The following is an 18,643-nucleotide window of genomic DNA, read 5'->3' as shown; positions in this document are numbered from 1 at the left end:
ATCAGTGCTATGAGGACTGTAGCCTGTTCTACCAGTAGAGCTACGACAGGTCCTTGAATTTAAAAAATGTTAACTCCTCATCAATGTCTGCAACAAATGTCTGCTCAACACGTGAACCTGCCCTACTTATAAAATGTTTTTCTAAAACTTCAAGGCATTCAGGCACAGACCTCGGAGCACAGCTGACCTGTGGTCAGATATTTTTATTGTAGTTGCCTTTTCTGAAACTTAAAAAGATAGCACACAAGATTAGCTGTAAAATTCATATTTATTGTAAAGCACTTAAAGGTTGACATAAACAAGACACCAAATACAATTTGGCCGCTGTCACTGAATATCATCAAACTACCTGGAATGAAGTAACTGTTTATATTTGGTAATGTTGAGTACAATAATGAAACAGAAAACCTCAAAGCACTTTTACAAGTCATCTTCGATATAAGAAAAAGGCACAGCAGAAGCCAGCAGAGTCCAGTCAGCCTGCTCCTCAATCAATGTAACAGACAGCAACAAAAATAAATTCCCTTACATCATAGACCAGACAGATCACCAAGACAGCGTTTACCTCATGTAATAATCCCAAGAAACAAAGAAGACGAGTACAAGAATACAGACAGCACATCAGGCTGGTCATTACTATAACTTGACCGTATGGCTTCTGTATAGCGATATGTATATATGTTCATAGTGCCAGTTATTAAGACATGCTTGTACTTTGATTAAATGAGAGAGGAGGCTTGGGTGTTTTTCAACCTGTGCTTCACCTGAACATTCCACCTCGGTGACATTTTTCTTTAACTGGTCAAGCATTTCATCAATCTTAAAGTCATCAGGAATGTGTGTGTTTCTAATTCATGGATATTATTTGCTTATCAGTTGGAATAAAAATATGTAAACAACCTTGCAGCTGGAAATATGCATATTCGCTTTATAAAACAGTATTCTTATACATCGAACAGGAAGTTGGCATATTGACTGTAACAAGTTGTCCTTTAACACAAGAGACATCTCTTTGGATATTTTAGTATTTTGGATTCACGTTTAAATAGGAGGAAAGCACATACTTCAGTAAACACCTCAAAAGAGGTAGGATACATGCAAATTCAGATTTTGTACTTCATATCATTATGTTATTCTCAAAGGACATTTTGTCTCTTCATTCCTTCAGTTGGAAGAGCTCTTGCTCTTTCAAAATGCTAATGGCCTGGGAGCAGTTGGGGAAGTGTCACTATGATCTCGGACAGTCTCTTAGCACCGCTTCATTCCCCGACCCATCAAGCAGGCAAACACTGTCATCACCATCTTGCATCTGACCTCAACAAGGTCCTCTGGGAGGGCATAGACACGGGCTCCGATTTTTCTCGCCATAGAGACAGCATATCTGGGAATGACAGAGGGGGTTGATGCATTTAACGGTATAAGAACAAATAATTTCCTAAATCACGGCGAAAGGCTTCCTTTCTTTTCTTTGTAATGAAAGATCTTACTTTGCGTTTTCTAGCTTGTCGTCCTCACTGAGGCTGCCGGTTTTGATCAGATCGTAGTCGACACAGTTTGGCTGGATAGCATCGATCAGTTCCAGGACTGCCATGCTGCTGCTGATCTCTTTGTCCTGATCCCCACATGACACACACATTAAAAGATGTAACACACGCATCTTACTAATGATAACATGAAATATATTTTAGTTTGCATAACACTGCAAGTAGCTTACCTTTATTCTACAACAGTAACTTGACTCTCCCTCAGGAGTTCTGAATATTGTTTCTTAGCAAAATGGTCTTTCACTCGATTGATTAATGAAACCAAAAGAGACCTTCCATAGACTCTTTTCAAACTAGTAACATCATGAATCCTGTCAGTGATCTAAAGTAGTGACTCAGCGGTAAGATGTAGACATACACACAGTAGAAATAACTGAAAGAAATTGTTTATTTGTTGGTTGTTAAACAAAAACAAAAATCTATTATTTGTTAATCCTTTGTGCTTTAACATTGTGTTTCAGTTTTTGTGTAAATACTCTCGAATAAATGAAAAATCACACTTAAGGTTGGCTTGACCGAATCCTGGTCAGGCTGATATGAAGAACTGAACTTCCCCTCATGTGATATTAAAGCACTAAAAAGAAACTTCAAAATTAAATCTACCTAAATTTAATTTAAAAAATGGGATTTTATTTTGGACCTTAGAAACAACACGAGAGAGGAAACAAGTAAGTTTCATATTATGCTTCTCAACAACTAACCGAGGAAACTATGACATCACACTTAACCCCCATATAAGACCATGTTATAACAAAACAGACACGCTATTCTTATTTCTCTTCAAGTTTTATATCAAACTAATCAAAAGGAATCTAGGAGAACTACACTAGGCTTACCTTAAAGCTTGAAATCTTTGTTGTTTTTCCAGCTTCTGCCAATGTTTTGTTCACCCATTTTACTATGATGTCATCATTCACTTTCTGTCCCTCACCCAGGTCTTCCAGCACATTCAACGTATATCTGGAAGAGTGAAGGAGCGGCAAGGAGTTTATAAGGATATGAACTGTACACTTTAACATTTTTCTTGACAACTCGACTGTATTGCATTGTAACAGCACGTTCTAACACATTCATGATCTATTCCTTCTTCCCAGGCTCAGTGAATGAAGGTACGCATCTTTCATCTTGTCCCAATGAATGTAATTACAAAATACATGTTTTTATAAAATGATCTTGTCACTGAGCTTTAGACAACCGTACATATTGATTTTTAACCAGGCCAAAACGTTCTACATTTTTTTTGTACAAACCAAATATGTGTTGCTGTGTTAACACATGTTGGACCTTGTACTTCTATCTGAGCCATCCTCATGTTGTGTTTCACCTTCTCATCAGCTGCCACACCAGAGCCAGAGTCAGGGTAGTGTTGCCATCTTTCAGGTCGCCCCCAGCAATGCCAACAAGGGAGAACTTGGCGTCATTGCCCAGTTTCACTGCATAGTTACAATTCTCCAACTAAAACCACATAAATAAAACAGGGGCAGGGGGGGTTAAAACCAGACTGGCAAAGTGTTTTCTCTCTTGATTAGAGGGGATTAACAGAATGCTGATTTACCTTTTTCATGTAGGATCCCAGTTTGGGGTAAGGTGGCATGTTGACACTGTTGTTCCAGTCGACGTAGACTTTAATCTTCTCAAAGAGTTGAAGGATGACTATGGCGTCCTGTAGATCTCTACGAATCAAGATCATTTAGAAACACGTTATTTAAAGAAGATATGAGAAAAGAATGTAAGATCTGTAGCTTGTCTTTTAATTTTGGAATATTAGGATACATAAGCTCCTTCAGATGTCCCATCTTGTTTTAAGGGGGTCTTAACCTTTGTGGTACTTACACATACAGATGATTGACATGTGGGTTCACTCCCAAAGAGTTCATCCAGTTTCTGAATGTCCTTTCTTCCCGTGTCTCACCTGGACAGCAAAAGATACAGATTAAAAAACTAGCAGCACCATTTGCACTTAGTCGGTTGGGGCCAAAAAATCTTTAACACCACAGGACGTGCAGTTTTTTTTTCTGCTCACAATACTCACCTTCCAACAGTCCCCAATCAATGTCCTCGTTCTCAGGTTTGGTCAGTGCTGGATATTTGTTGAACAGATTGGCCACGAAGGCAAGGTTGAGTTTGGGGTTTCCGCTGACGACGTCATTTGGAGTGACGAATTGTCGACAGCCAAGCCTGTCGGCCTGCTGCAGCATGGCCTCTGCCCTCTTCACGTCGTCTTTCTCCTGAACAACACACACACCACATGCTCCGTTCAGAGACACTGGACAGCTGGTACCATGTGGTAAAGATACTCAGCTATGAGTGCTGACTGTCAAAATGCTTACACTGAGGCCTGCCATGCTGATGTCTATGCGTGGCTGGTTTTCATCTGTGCCTTTTGGAGAGATTTGGTTCAGTAGGTGGAAATAGGCCCTGGAGTCCTGAAAAATAATAAAATACACTTAGATTTTGAATCCTTTTACAAAACCCAAACATTGTACTTTGTTAAGATAGGTGCAGTCTTGGTGAAGTAATGATGAATCTCATTGTAGTAAGCAGCATTAACTCTGCACAGCATACTATCCTCTTACTTCTGTCCTCTGCTGGTATCAAATCAAACTAAATACAAACTGGGCACTAAACACTACTTAAAGCAAAAAACCTATCTCAGACCACTTTATTTAGCTTCATACATATTCAATAAACGGAGAGCAATGAGAAACACACAGTTGCATAAAGAACTCGTATACCTGTACATAGACAACACCCTTCAGTGAAATGACGGTATTTAAAAAAAAATTATTTTAAAACAAATTCTTCACAGGTCACATTGCAGTAAGGAGTGCTACCTTGCTTAATGTAGATCATCATCGACCCCTTAAGTGGTCTACCAGCAGCTCTATCGTTACCACCGTCCATAGAGATCAACGGTTTTATGACATCATAATAACAGCAACCTTAAAAACTAAATTAAAGTATAAAAGATATGTTCACAGAGATGGTTAGCTAACCATCGTCGCTAACATAACACTGTACTAGGCCCATATGGCATTGAGTGGGATTCCGCTTTATTAGCATTTAACGTTAATATTGAAATTTTCCTCACAGCTGTCCTCTCTCTTAAAAAGATTTGTGCAACTTAAGTGTACGCGCCAGTGACATTAAATGTTAGCCTATATACACGATAGCCTATTTAATAAGATCAGCCTTCATGTGTCATATATGGAACTGCCTGCTCAGTGTGACGGGACTGGAAATCTGAAGCACTCTGTTTTGAGTCAGCCTGTCATACTTTGTTTGGGAGAGTTTACATGCAGAGTTATCTGAACTTAGCTTATCATCAACATGTTCACGTTTGCCAGTGTTTACCACAAAGAGAGACGACCCACTCAATTAGATTTTAAGTAGAGTTTTTGCAAGTGCTCGTGCAAACAGAGTTATGATGCTGATAGATATCCCTTGTTGCTCTAAAACAGAAACTATTTTCATACATTAATAGTTTTAGAAACTCTAATTGGCTGCAGCTTTTGTTAACAGTGTTGGGGAATAGGCCCACCTTGATGTCAGAGCTGAAGTTGTTTATCTTAGGCTGGCCAGCATTTTCCAGGTGATAGTTTGCCCAGCGCAACAGCAGTTCTTCTGGAGACAACTTCATCAGGTCCTCCAGGGTTTCCCCGTCTCTCAGCAGTGCTGCCAGTGCTGTCAGGGGTGTTAATGATCAGTAAGGCTACTTGACAACAGACCAGGAAACCCTCGTGATGGTAACACAGACTCTAATACGAGTACTGTAATGAAACTGTCAGGTACCTTCATTTCTGCTGAGCTCGATGTCAGCAAACAGGCCAATTTTGATGATCTGCCACAGAAGGCCCAGCACCAGATGGGGTTTCCCCTCGCTCAGGTCCAAAGCGCCGATGTTCACCACATGGCAGCCGATAGCCGACGCTGAGTTGAGGGCCAGGTTCAGATTCTCCTGTAAGGAACCGAGCATCAGCGGTTGGAGCATTACCATTGAAAGTAAGAGAAACAGCAGCTAGTCAGATGTTGAATTTACCTGCTCTGTAAACAGCGTTTTTTTCTTCTTATTGATGGTCCTCTCGTCAATTGTGTCCGGAACTGACAGGTTGATCATTTTGCTGTGCAAACACACAAAACCAGACATGAAGTTTTATCAGGTGTTTATTCATACAGAGCCAACATAGTAAAATAAGGAAGATAAACAGCAGTAGAAGATTAATGTTCACCAACTCAGGCAGTAAGTTGTGCTACATGAAAGTATTTGGAATTAAGCTTTGTTGTTTGTTATAATAAGCCTTTCAATAGTTTAATCAATTAATATCAATATCTTCATTTTAAGAATGTTTTATGGGGTGATCCCGAGTAGCCTACAGCTTCATATTTATTTCTGTGAGCTGCAGGTACTTGATGTATTTAAGAATGATAGTTGGGTAGGGGGGCTTAAAGTGAAAAGAGGAACTCTCACCAGAGGACTATACCATCTTTGACAGACTTGAAAAGAGAGTCAGTGTTGGGATCCATGGGCAGGACGTGTTGGCAGTCGGGGTCATTTTCCAGAGCTGTGTTGATCCAGTTCACAAAGGCATATCGCTCCTCCTCTGGAAAGTCGATTATACACAGGTGTCAGTGAAAAGCAAAAACGATGACAGCTAAATATTCCCGTCTCACACTGTCACATTTCATCAGGACAGTTTCTTTATTGGTAAATGGAGCATCTGTAGCTGATGACAGACTCAACACAAGACATCAAAAACATTACAAGTGAGTGGATCGAGGACGGACAACATCCATGGGTCTTTACCAGAGAACGAGTGTTGTGTGCCTTCGCTGGACAGCTCAGACGTCCCTCCGATTGCCAGGATGCCTTCCTTTTTGTTGATGGCCTTGCGGAAAGTTTTCGCTATTTCACTACCCTTTAACTCCTTGACGATCTGAAACAAGACCAATACAGACAATGAAACAGTCATTGAAAAAAACCTGCATCGTTTGGCGGCTGCTGGTAACTCACAGGTTTACTCAGATACCATATTATAGCTGAGTTTCTTTCTGCATCGGCCCACTTAAGATAATGAGCCAGGACCTTAATGCATCTCTCTATCTAGCTTTAAATAACACTGACATGGACACATTTTAATGATATATTAATAATAAATAGTATTTATTTTATTATAGTATTTATTCTCCATGAACTGATGTGATTAGTATCAGCATCGCATTCGCACCAGTCAGTTGAACAGCACTGCTATCAACTCTGCCATGAAAAGGCAATGACGTTCAGTTCTTGATATTTGCAGACATGGGAGTATTTGGTTGTATATTTACGTTAGAAACGCCTCCAAAAAAAGAACACACTCAACATGATCACAGCCGAGGACCTCACTGCTTCGACGTCGTTTTCATAAAGACTGATCACAAGGCCTCATAAGAGCCAACTCTCTCGCAGATTGAAATTTTTTTGAGAACCAGAGAGAGACAGGGGGAGATGGCCGGACCCGCGTCCGAAAACCTTGAAAACCTCGTTGTGTTCATACGTCTGTCTTAAATGCCTGTTCTGTTCAACCAGCTCTTTTTTCCCCCCTTTTGTTGTGTTGTCAGGGTTCTTGTAACCGCCAAGGTCTAATGTGCAGACAAAGCAGTGCAACAGGAATTTATCCACCCTGCCTGGTATGAAAACATAAACCTGCTACAGGGCTGAGAAGACACGTTGAATAGACAGAAAATCCTTCAGGAAAATATCCAGATGATGGGTTCAGAAAAGCAACAGTGCACACCTCAGTGATCTGACGTGAACCTGAGCATTCAACACACAGAGTGTCATTATGTATGTAGTATTATGTATTACAGTAACAGTAAACCAGCAGAGCTACAGCAGTTAACCTCCTCTATAGGCGTGTTCCTGCAACCTGACTGAGTAAATCAAATCTCTGAACATTAAATCAAACTACTGGGACCATAGAGAGCTCTGTGGTGCGAGTCCATACAGCTTTTAGCGCACAACTCGTGAGCAGCTGCAGACAATACATATTCTGTAGTAATAACTGTGATACTTCCTGAACCTGAAGTAATCGCTGCTTCATCAGTGACCTCAGCCCCACAGGCGCTGCTGTGACCACAATGAGCTATTCAGCCTGGCACTGTGAAACTTTTCAAGACAGCACAGCACCATTTACCACACTCACTCACTCATGATCAAGGACACACTGCCAGCTGGCACTTTTTTTTTTTGTTTGTTTTTGGCCACAACCGGTAAAAGATGTAAGCACAACAAGGTAACTGCAGCTATTCAATTCTGCAAAAGGATCAGTTTTTCTGTCATTTTCACTTTGTAAGTTGGATTCAAATTCATTTGGATATATACATAAATATATTTATCCACTATAACATGAATTTCCCTCAGGATCGATAAAGTTATCCATCTATAATAGAGGAGCACACAGCTTTCTAACACAGTGGCCAGTGCAGTTCAGTACAAGAACACAAACACAGCAACAGATAGTCAAGACCTCAGAAAATAGATTTTTTATTTTTAAATGGGCTTTTGATTGACCTCTGCTCACTTTTGGAGTTAACTAAACATCTAGTAAAGCTGTTTTTAAAAGGACAGAAAAAGGCTGGAGGACACAAAACAAAGCACCACGCGTTGGGCTTGCATTAAAACCTGCTCTGATTTTAAAATGATGAAAACATTGTCTCACCAGCAGACACCGTGTGTGTGGAGTGTGTGGAGTACTCTGAAGAAAATGTAATCCTACCACTTTTTAAATGCCTTACGGATTTTCTCACTGTGAAACTTTGCCAAGGGAAAGTAAACAAACGCTCTCTCTCTCCTCTCTTCATCAAATATGACCCAGTACAAGCAGCAACAGACATCAGTAAAGTCTGTTTGGATTTTTTCATGCCATTAGACATGTCTGCATTTATTCAGGGGAAAGTATCTGAAATCTCTTCATTTTTATCAAAACGTTGATTTTTGTTGATTTGTAAATGATCAGATTATGTCGAAGGCATCAACAACCCAGGAAGCTGAAGTCAGGATATTTAAATGAACACATCAAACACTCAACACAGTGGATGAGGTGGACCCTAGCACTCTTGAACTGTGAGTGACTACTCCCTCATCGCTCAGGAAAACTGAATACCTGATCTCACACCACTTTGCTGACCTCACTTCCACATTTCCTGTGTGGGCTTCGTAGAGGCCTTTTCCACTCCGCCGTGCTTAAAAGAAACTGCTGAAGGTAGCGTAATGAAGGAGGAGCAGGTGGGCAGAACACACACACAACAAAAAAAGCCTGACCTGCATTTAAAAGTTGCTCTGAACAGAAAATGCCGGGCTGTATCCGCTGCTTAACGTACCGCCAGAAACTCTTCAAAGCTGATCCTGTTGTCCTTGTTGCGGTCGAGTTTCTGAACGATCTCTCGGACCATGTATCTCGGGAGGGGATGTCCCGACTCTTTGAGGAGTTCGTGGAGTTCATAATCACAGATATATCCATTGCCGTCCAGATCTACAATGAGACAACAGGAAGTAAGGTAAATATTGGGCTGACACCAAAGTTAGAATGACTTCATACGATTTACACTTTTCCTTCTCCTGTTAGCGCTCAGACACATTTGAACATATTTTATTGTTGCTGCCTTGTCGATCACTTCCCATCGACTTTCACTTGATTCTTTGAATTCAATCACTACCTTTTGTCAAACAGTATGATTTTTAAAACGATTACTCCAACTCTTTAAGGCTCTTTTTTTTTTTAAACACACAACTCCTTTTATATCTGTTTTTATTTTCCATGAGCCTGCGCGCTGACTGGACAAACAGTGAGTCTGAACCCTCAGGGAGACGTTCTGAGGTGGATCGTTGAGCAAGGTCGATTCGGAAAGAACAGCCGGTGAATCAGTGTCCGGCGGGAGAGCGACACTCTGGTGAAGCTAACAAAACAAAAATCATGGAGACGTGGCTTTAACTTACCAATTTTCCCAAAGGACTCCCTCATCTCCTCCATATCCTCTTTTGATATGGTTGCAGACATTTTTCCGTGATTGACCTGAGCGGGTAACTCAGAAATGTGAGACTGTAGAGAGGAAACCAAGAAGAACGGTTAACAAGGTCTCACAGCGACAGACTTTTTCATTTTCTCTTCATCTGAAGATGATATTCACACTTAATCGAGATGTCCATAAAGATATGAAAATAGTAAAGAGTGCTTCATTCAGTTTGACTTAAATCAAACTGATTCATCATTTCTTCCTCTCATTGACAAGATGTGAAAGAAAAAAAAAAAGTCATCTTCATAAACGGTTGAAAGGGAAGCAGAAACCTTGCATTCAATAAGCTGGAAGCAGCACTTTTAAGACTTTTAACCATCCCTGAAAATATGAAAAGGTTTTTGGTTTCACTTTTGTGTCTTTACATCAATTAACTGATGAATTGACTTTTTTGCCGCAGCTTATCCAGGCCACCACAAACTGTATGAAAGCTACGCATGGCGGGATCTCCCCCGGCCTTCTTAACTCGAGTCAATCTTCTCAGAACACAAAAGCTCTCAGCTTTTCAGCCTGCTGGAGGAAAAAAAAGACCTTTTTCTCTCCAGTCGGAACTAAACTCCGTTTTCTGACAGAAACTCTCAAAATAGGACCTCGTATTCCCGCCTGATCCCTGTTGATCCCCACCCCTGCTGATCCTATCTTTACTTTCTCTCTTCAGCTCTTTTCCTTCTTCTTGCTCTAAACCGCCTCTCTCTCGTAATCAAAGTCATTTCCTGCCAGCTCCATTGTGTAGCAACAAGCCCATGCTGTTAGAAAAACAGACAGAGAAAAGAGACCACTGAAGCATCGTAGGTGACTGGATGAAATGTCACAACGCTAATAATAATAATAAACATGGTAACTGCCACAGCACGTCCTCCTCCACCACCCAACACGGACCTTTTTAAAGTATTTTATCCTATTTTTCATGTTAAATGATCTCTCAGGCTAACTGAGCCAGCTGTAATGACTTCCGGCTGCTTCTGGCTGAAGTTCATGCTGAAGCAGTTTGGAATTTTTTTTTTTCGTATTTTGGGAGAGAAGTGTCATCACCGAGCAGAGAGATTCATTTGACCGTGTACAGACTCAAGCCACATAACAGCCGACCAGAATGATTCTCCGAGTTATTATGGTTGACCAAAAAAAAAAAAAAAAAAAAAACTAAAAAAAGGAGAAAGCAGCTAAAACCCCCCCCCAAAAAACGAGTGAAAATAAGGAATTCCTCTGAGTACCTCCTTCCCGTTTTGTGTGGCAGAGGAATGCTTGAGGCCTGGGCAGATCGAGCTTCACTCGCAGCGAGCAGAGCGGCCCGCATTGCTTCGTTTTCCAAGGCTAAACTGGTATGATGGCATTCCTCTCCAACACAAGTGTTCAGAAAACAAAGATGAGGTTATTGTGCTGCGGGTAGCGAGGGATCGCTGATTTTTCCAGACAGAAAAGTTGTCCCATTTCCTGATTTGGAGCACAGATTGGTGATGGGTTTTTTTTCTTTTTTTTCTTAACAGTGTGTTAGTCAGAAATCCCAGGCAAGGCCACAGGTTTCACCAAACTCTGAATGTCAAATGTCTGCTTTGCAAAATGGATCAAAACCCACAGAAATATCTGTAATACTTCTTCTATATGGTGTTAGTGAACTCAAAGGCTTTGTGTTCGGGGCCACAGCAGCCTCAGCACAAACACCAGCAGAGCAACAAGTCCAATATCCGTTCCTCCTCTTTCATGAATGAAACTATTAATAGTTCTCATGACAGATGGTTCAACCGTATACATGTGTTTGCTGAGATATGACTCACTTCCCCTAAAACTATATTGAAATTTTTTTTTTTTGACAAAATAGTCACACTGTTGAACAAAATCAAGACAGTAACTTAAATGAAATCATAATCAATATGATACAATCCTGTTCTAAGAATAACAAGGTCACAGATGCAGCTCTGTGCATCACAGAAAACTGAGTGTTGTCTCAGGAAAAGAAACACTAAATTAGGGCAAGCACAAAGCCCTGACTAAACCATTAGGAAAATGACGATACCACAGCTGCTATATTTAACTTTCCTCCAAAAAGGTTGTGAAATGTGGCTGCTGAAGTCAGGCCGGCTACACTAAGGGCAGACAAACACGACGTCCCGTCCCACCCTCGGCAGAGACGGAGGAGGAGGGGGGTCAAGTACACAGAGGAAGGGCACAGATGGCAGAGGACAAATGTGAGCCATATCACTGGTGCTACAGAAGAATAGAGGGTTTGTTAATGGTGAAACACACAGCGGGTAATAAATCCTGCGTACGGGAGGAAAATGAGTTCAGAGTGTCAGGCTCCAAAGACAGTTGTTGTCTTTGACAGCTGGACCGCGTGCTGCCTTCACGAGAGGACACAGATCCTGCACTCTGAGCAGTCGCCAGCCTCTTTATGACGCTGCATGTGTTTACCTACTTAGTTATAGGTGCAATCCTACATGGGTCCATCCCAGTCACAACATTTACATGGGGCACACGTTCTGCTTTCCTGATATGTTCTCAGCGTCTGAAATGCAGAGTATCAGCAGGACCCACCCGTCCCCCGGAGTAGTTTGAAGTAGGGTAGCTGTGAGGTGCGCATGCTCAATAGGTACGAAGCAGGACTTGAAATTTCGGTCATGTGACCTGAAGTATGTCATGCTGCCACTTTTGAGTTTTATTCAAACCAAAACTGCATGTTTGATCTTTTTCCGTGACGAATCGACGATAAAAGTGTGTCGGCTATAAACATCAGAACTGAGCACTGTGCGTGCAGACTGTGCGTGTCCCCTGCACGTTGACCTGTAGAGGCCACAGGAGACTCTGTTGCCGTCATAGCTGCCACAGCATGACACTGGAGGCAGACACTCAAGATTACAGCAAGCACTTTGCGGCCACATGAACGGACCGTGAACATGGATGTGTCACCGATTGTCGATCACCAGATTCACCTGCAGAGCACACGCTGAGGTGTGGTGCGAGTCACAGGCAGCTGAAGACGGTGAACTTTCATTAGTAGTTATAATCACAGGGTTGGTCATGCAGACTGAACATGACTGTGAACATCATCACAAGAGCTTGCTGACGTTCAAGTTACACGACAGCAAGACACAAGTTAAAGTTTGTGAAGGTACACGTCGCTCCACCTGTACCCAGGACCTGGACCTGGACCAGGTCCTCGTCCGGTACCCAGGACCTGGACCTAGACCCAGTGTGTGGGGCTGTTTAGATTTAAAAGAATAAAATCCCATCGAGGTTAAAAATAATAACAATTACAAATGTTTGATTACTATTTTGAATGATGTCCAAAGAAAGACGCTGCATTCATCTGGTGTCGTTTGTCTTCATTTCAAATGACTGTATCGAAGGAAGGAAACATGATGATACTTTTAAATTTTTTTCATAACAAAACTTCCATTTAAAAAAAAAGTTTAAAAAAGTGTAAAAGTCCTACAAGAACCATAAAAACAACACTAAAGAGTCAACTGTGTCAGTTTTTCAAAGATTGTTTAGCCCGAGTACAACAGTGCAGCGAGAGCTGAGAATAATATTACTTTATAATATAATTTTAGTTTAAGCTGGTTAAAAAGGTAGCGATCAACAAGTTTAATCATTAACATGAATTTCATGTTATTGACACAGAACTGTCTGTCTGATACTTCAGTCCAGCTATGTGGATTGATATTGAGAAGGGGAGATAGAGTGTGTGTGTGTGTGTGTGTGTGTGTGTGTGTGTGTGTGTGTGTGTGTGTGTGTGTGTGTGTGTGTCTGTCTGTCTGATTGGGCTGATTTAAAAATGGCTTCATGATGTTGTTTGTTAGGCAGAGTACACTCACACTGCATAGATACATTTTTCTCAGCGCTGTCTGCAGCGTCAGTAGACTTTGGTCGTTGGTTTAATTGTTTGACAAAAAAGTTATTTCTTCAACAAAGCAACATTCTGACAGCAGGGCGAGCAAAACTAACTCAAACGGCACATTTCAGAAACAAAGGGATTCAAAGCTTCACAGAATACATGAAAAGCATCCCGACAAAGAGGACTATGTCTCTGCAGTCATGTCCAAGCTAAACAGGTGTTTTAACAAAGAAGAGTTCTATCTTCATCACATCTTTCTATCGGACATTATTGAGTTTGTCCACACTAATATCGCTATCTATCTTTAAAGATCTCAGCTGAGCCCTGTAAACTGGGGGATGCAGTACAATGAAATGAAAATAAACAACAAAGGCCTCCACACATATCTGTCAGCCCTCCAGGTCACATGATATCGAGCAGCTAAACGAGAGCAACAGGACTAGCTTTGTAGCCTCCGGGACATTTCACTACTCATTTTCAAGACTCCCTTTCAGTTCTCTTGCTCTTCTTCAGATATCAGCCACACACCAGCACTTCTTTCAAAGCATCAGCATTAATTGTTTATCAAGAGACAAGTCATGGACACGGGTTACAGCCGCCTTCGATGGAGCTTTCAGTCGCTTTAAAGCCGAAAGCCGTTCACAGATGGCTGAGTTAAAACGTGTAAAGCCGACACACCCCGTGTTTTCATCCACACAGTTACATGGGAAATGTGAGGCACACAAATAGATTGGGCACCCTTCCCATGTGTGGTCAACTTCATGTGAACACACCCAACAAAGTCTGTAAAAGGAACATGGGCAATTTGACTCAGTCACACAATCGGCTGCAGATGTGAGGCCACTGAGTCATATTTACACCCTTTTATTCCCTGTAAAGCTGGTGTGGATAAGATGGGCCCCACACAAACTGACAGGTAAGGAGGAGGTGACGACAACAAATACTGTACATGGAGTTGACACACCTCTTACATCACGACAGCTGGAAGCATCACGCCCCGGGCTGGGCTACGGGACGTTATAAAAGCTCAGGAAGCCGGGCATACGGTGAGTCATCATGGAAATATTCAAATGAAATGGTCCCTTGACAGTGTCTCTCGTTGGTAACGTGCTTTTAGTAGTACATTACTTTCACAAAATGATACCTCGTAGTAAACAAGGCAGCAGGTCATAAAGAGGCCTAAGCTAGCTAACGGGTTAACGCAGGAATCCCCATAAATCATCAGTGGAGAATGTCACTCGACAGGTTACAGAGGTGCTGCTGAATCAGTTGGGATCAGCCACACCTATAAGGGCGGGTCAGGAACCAACAAAAGCACATTAAAGCATTATCTTTTAAAAACCAAATAATGATACAGCTCGACTACATCATGGCGCCTATTCCTCACGCAAGCATGATGTTAGCCCTTTAGCAAGACACGGCATCACACCGAGGTGGACGTCACAGCTGACCCCTGACCTTCAAACAAAGTGCACCAACGTCTTTGTGCCGATTTATGAAAGAGGAGGAATAAAGAAAAAGATTTTGGTCGAGGTGATCCACTACTTCTCACTCAACTCTGTCCTCTGTGTCAGTGGGTCCCAAAGAGAAGGTCGCAAGATGCCTTCAGAAAACAAATACAAGATATATGTTCTATTACATATTTTACCCATTACTGTGAAATATACAAAAAAGGCGCTTCCATTTAGAATAAAACTACATTTGTTCAGTGATATTTATGCTGTAATGATACTGATGTAAAGGCATTAACCCCCGCAGGGACAGCAGGGTCCTCAGTCTGTAAGCACTTATTTTTATAAAGTTTATATCACGTTACATGAACATTCATAAAGTTTAAAAACCACGAGGCTCTTTAAAAATAAAAGAGTGACTTGATCGCTTTCTCCTCCTTAAACAAGTCAAGGCACCTGTCTGAAAATCTTCAAACACAAAGAGTGGGCCAACCTGTTCACAGGCGTGAGCGTCTGCAAGTGTTCAAACTAAACACCAGCACACACCCAGCCCTCTTCTTGGTCATCTGGTTTGTCTTTAACACAGGTAAAGTCAGCATGTAATGTCTGTGTCTAAAACACTGTGTACACGAGTGTGTGTGTGTGTGTGTGTGTGTGTGTGTGTGTGTGTGTGTGTGTGTGTGTGTGTGTGTGTGTGTGTGTGTGTGTGTGTGTGTGTGTGGTTCGGCAGCATGAACAAAGGAACTTCAATTTCACTTCAGCTGCTGTGACACAAAGTTCACATACCACATGTGCACACTCATGGGGCAATTTGACCATGCCATTAAGTGTAATGGCATTGTATAAATAAACTAGTGTAAAAGAACATGTTTAACTCTGACACAAGAACAATGGCTCGTCCTGACGCCAGTCATAAAAAAAAATTATTAAACGGTTTTGTCTTTAGCAGTTTTCTCTCTCTCAAAGCCCCTGAACAAGCAAAACGCCACCTGAAGGAAGGGCAGAGAACATGTCATACTTTACTGAATGGTGGCTGTATAACATTATATTCTTGCTTTAAGTCTCTTTTAAACAAGTTTGTTCAAATAGCACACAATCAGGATGCCAGATGTACAAGTGCTGCAGCCCCAGATGTTTCAACAGGAAAACTCTGGAAAATCAATCAGAGCAGCTAAATAGTTCACATAGACGACCAAAAAACACCGACGAACCAGACGAGCCCATTTCTTACACTGAACCTTGAACAGCGGTCATTTTATTTTTTTCTATCTTGTTGTTGCTGTGAAGCAATGTGTCATGAGAAAGGTGCATAAAAACTTTTACTATTATTATTACAGTATTATAAAAAAAAAAACTTAAATAAAAAAAACCCGCTTTGTTTTAAGATCAACCTGACTTCAAAAAGTTGATTCACTTGTTCAGTGAAGCTCCACTCTGCTATTGAGTCCCTTTATTTAAAAAAAAAAATATCCATCAGAATATATCAAAGCTTTCATGGTGTGTCAGGAAACTATACAATCAGTCATCAGGTGTATGATCAGTGAGGTTATTCATGGACCTTTAAAAAGACCTCTCAGCGACACCCTGAGTAAAGGCTTTATGTGTGTTCATCAGGTATGTCAACCTGTGTGTCATATATCATTATCAACATTAAATATCTTCACTGTAAACTGAGAACATTTTAAAAACAGTGCAGACTCCTCGATTTGTTATTTTCTCAAACTTAATGCCACCAGCCCCAAAACCTCAAAGAAAACATGACACGTAATTTCAATACACCCTAAAAAATACATGCTGATTAACAAGAATTCAGAGTTATGTCTTTAACAAACAGATACTATTTTTCATAGTTGTGCTACTCTGTCACAAAATTAAATAACTTTTTTTGGGTGAATATTTGTATTTCTAGCAGCAGCCATCCTGCGCTGTGAAGACAAAAACTACAGTGAAGGTGTAGCTATCGCTAAGTGTGCTAGCATCAGACATGCAAGTTTCATGAGCAGGAAACTATACCTGTCTACTCCAACCTCTCACAACAGAGGATAACCGCGTTCACACACACAGAGCAAACACGAGGACAAGGATGTGTTTTAAAGTCAAAGCTTCAGAGACAAAGCCCAGCTCTAGGTAGTTGTTATTCCAGAAAAATTGCCAGGAAATTGGTACTCACTGTCGGTGCGACTGAAAGTCCAGACAGCGTCCAGCCTGCAGTCCTGCCTCCTCCACGTACAGACAAAAGTAGATGGCAGTTGGAATGTTGGCCCCGCCCTGTCGGTGACGTCACCTCCAGACGTCGGGCTGCGCCACATGGAGGCGCGTGGAGCTGAATGATCTGGGATGGAAAGCATGAAAGATATTCAACCGCTGTTAAAGCATATACTTCGTAAAGTGAAATAAAACAAGATTCATTGCTGTAAAGATGGCACGTCGGGAGTTGCAGGAAAACAAGAACAAAAAGTAAAAAAGAAAAAAAGAAAAAGAAAGGCTGTCAGAACTATTTTAGAAGTCTGTCTGTCTGTCTGTCTGTCTATCTGTCTGTCTGTCTGTCTATCTATCTATCATCTGCCTGCCTGCCTGCCTGCCTGCCTGTCTGTCTGTCTGTCCTTTACATATGCAGGCACATGCAAATTGTTAGAAAGACAGCAGTTCAATTGTGCACCTGAGGAGGGTGGAAATGCAGTATACAGACGACATGCATTTATGTAATGGTATATACCATACAGGGTCATTAAACCTGTGACACGAGCTTTTCCCAAATGGCAGGTGTTGTACGTAGACAGTCTCTTCTCATGTTAAGCCACATGGTGGTGTATTTCTTGAATTTCCCTCGGGATCAATAAAGTATCTATCTATCTATCTATAACAGCAATTGTCAGCAGATTACAGTATGTAAAGGTATGACACCATCCACCAATATAGCACTAACTTTAATACAAAACTGTATATGAGATCTGTGTTTTTCTTTCTCTGATTTATTTGTTGTCTTGTAATAGTGCTTCTATGTCTTATTTGTCATTCTCAGGCAGATACTTTTGAAAGTCTGTTGAATTTAATGAAGTCTAGATTGGATGAGGGCAGAAATATGCCTTTTCCTTGAATCTAGTTATATAAAAAACTGTTCTTTATTAAAACACCATTCATTAAACAAACACCGCACTGATAATGCTTACAATGCAGATGAATTAGTAGACCACGTCCTTTTACAATGCCAGATTCTCCAGAGGAAAAAAAACAACATTTAACAAGGTTATATGGAAGTCTGGAGAGGAAGAGTTTTTATCGAGGAGGAGGTTTAACAACTCTAGACCCGACTCCAACACAGTAATTGGTGGCAATTAACTTGATAGCTGAATGCCATCCGCCATAGGAGTAGGAAACAGCAAAGCCTAGGTGTAGGAGGAAATGAGGGTGCAGACATATTGACCAGAAAATCACCAACAGTTGAATCACAGTTATAAGTAAAGCATAACGATTTATGTGATACAGGAGAAATCTTTATTAACATTGAAGAACAAGTGGGTGCAGAAGCCAGGGGAAAAGGCAGGGATTATTTTTTTATGAGGGTGAGAGGAAGAGGCTAAGGGAAAGATGTAAACACTTATAGATTAACTATGCTGTTTCTGTACCGGTGATGATTTAAAGTGACCTCTGAACACACGTCACTTTAAATCATCAGTGGTCACTTTAACCTGCCATCCACTGCACATCTTTTCTTCATTGTCCTGTTGAGTTCATCTCATTATGTATAGTCTTCTTTATATATCTTC

The 18,643-nt window shown here is 41.1% G+C and overlaps 1 protein-coding gene across 2 annotated transcripts in view; it reads right to left on the bottom strand.

Annotated features, from left to right (window-relative positions):
- Positions 1-249: 249 nt before the first annotated feature.
- The window catches only part of pls3 (plastin 3 (T isoform)), a 34,329-nt gene continuing 15,935 nt past the window's right edge, over positions 250-18,643 (bottom strand). Inside the window, exons 2-17 of one of the 2 annotated variants that reach the window (XM_079355664.1) lie at positions 17,047-17,208; positions 9,520-9,622; positions 8,904-9,055; positions 6,349-6,478; positions 6,013-6,145; positions 5,584-5,665; positions 5,337-5,502; positions 5,086-5,228; positions 3,875-3,970; positions 3,577-3,772; positions 3,378-3,456; positions 3,100-3,217; positions 2,869-2,999; positions 2,381-2,504; positions 1,488-1,612; positions 250-1,381 (exon numbers count right to left, since the gene is read on the bottom strand). In XM_079355664.1, coding sequence (XP_079211790.1) covers positions 1,249-1,381; positions 1,488-1,612; positions 2,381-2,504; positions 2,869-2,999; positions 3,100-3,217; positions 3,378-3,456; positions 3,577-3,772; positions 3,875-3,970; positions 5,086-5,228; positions 5,337-5,502; positions 5,584-5,665; positions 6,013-6,145; positions 6,349-6,478; positions 8,904-9,055; positions 9,520-9,622; positions 17,047-17,208 — 2,073 coding nt within the window. In that variant the 3' untranslated portion in view covers positions 250-1,248. Of the gene's footprint in view, positions 1,382-1,487; positions 1,613-2,380; positions 2,505-2,868; positions 3,000-3,099; positions 3,218-3,377; positions 3,457-3,576; positions 3,773-3,874; positions 3,971-5,085; positions 5,229-5,336; positions 5,503-5,583; positions 5,666-6,012; positions 6,146-6,348; positions 6,479-8,903; positions 9,056-9,519; positions 9,623-16,889; positions 17,000-17,046; positions 17,209-18,643 lie in introns of those variants that run through there. The other variant, XM_079355665.1, reaches the window with a different exon arrangement.

Source organism: Symphodus melops (assembly GCF_947650265.1).
Source record: "Symphodus melops genome assembly, chromosome: 11".
NCBI lineage: Eukaryota > Metazoa > Chordata > Actinopteri > Labriformes > Labridae > Symphodus > Symphodus melops.
Note: the sequence above shows the minus strand (reverse complement) of the source record. Positions and strands in the feature narration are given on the sequence as shown.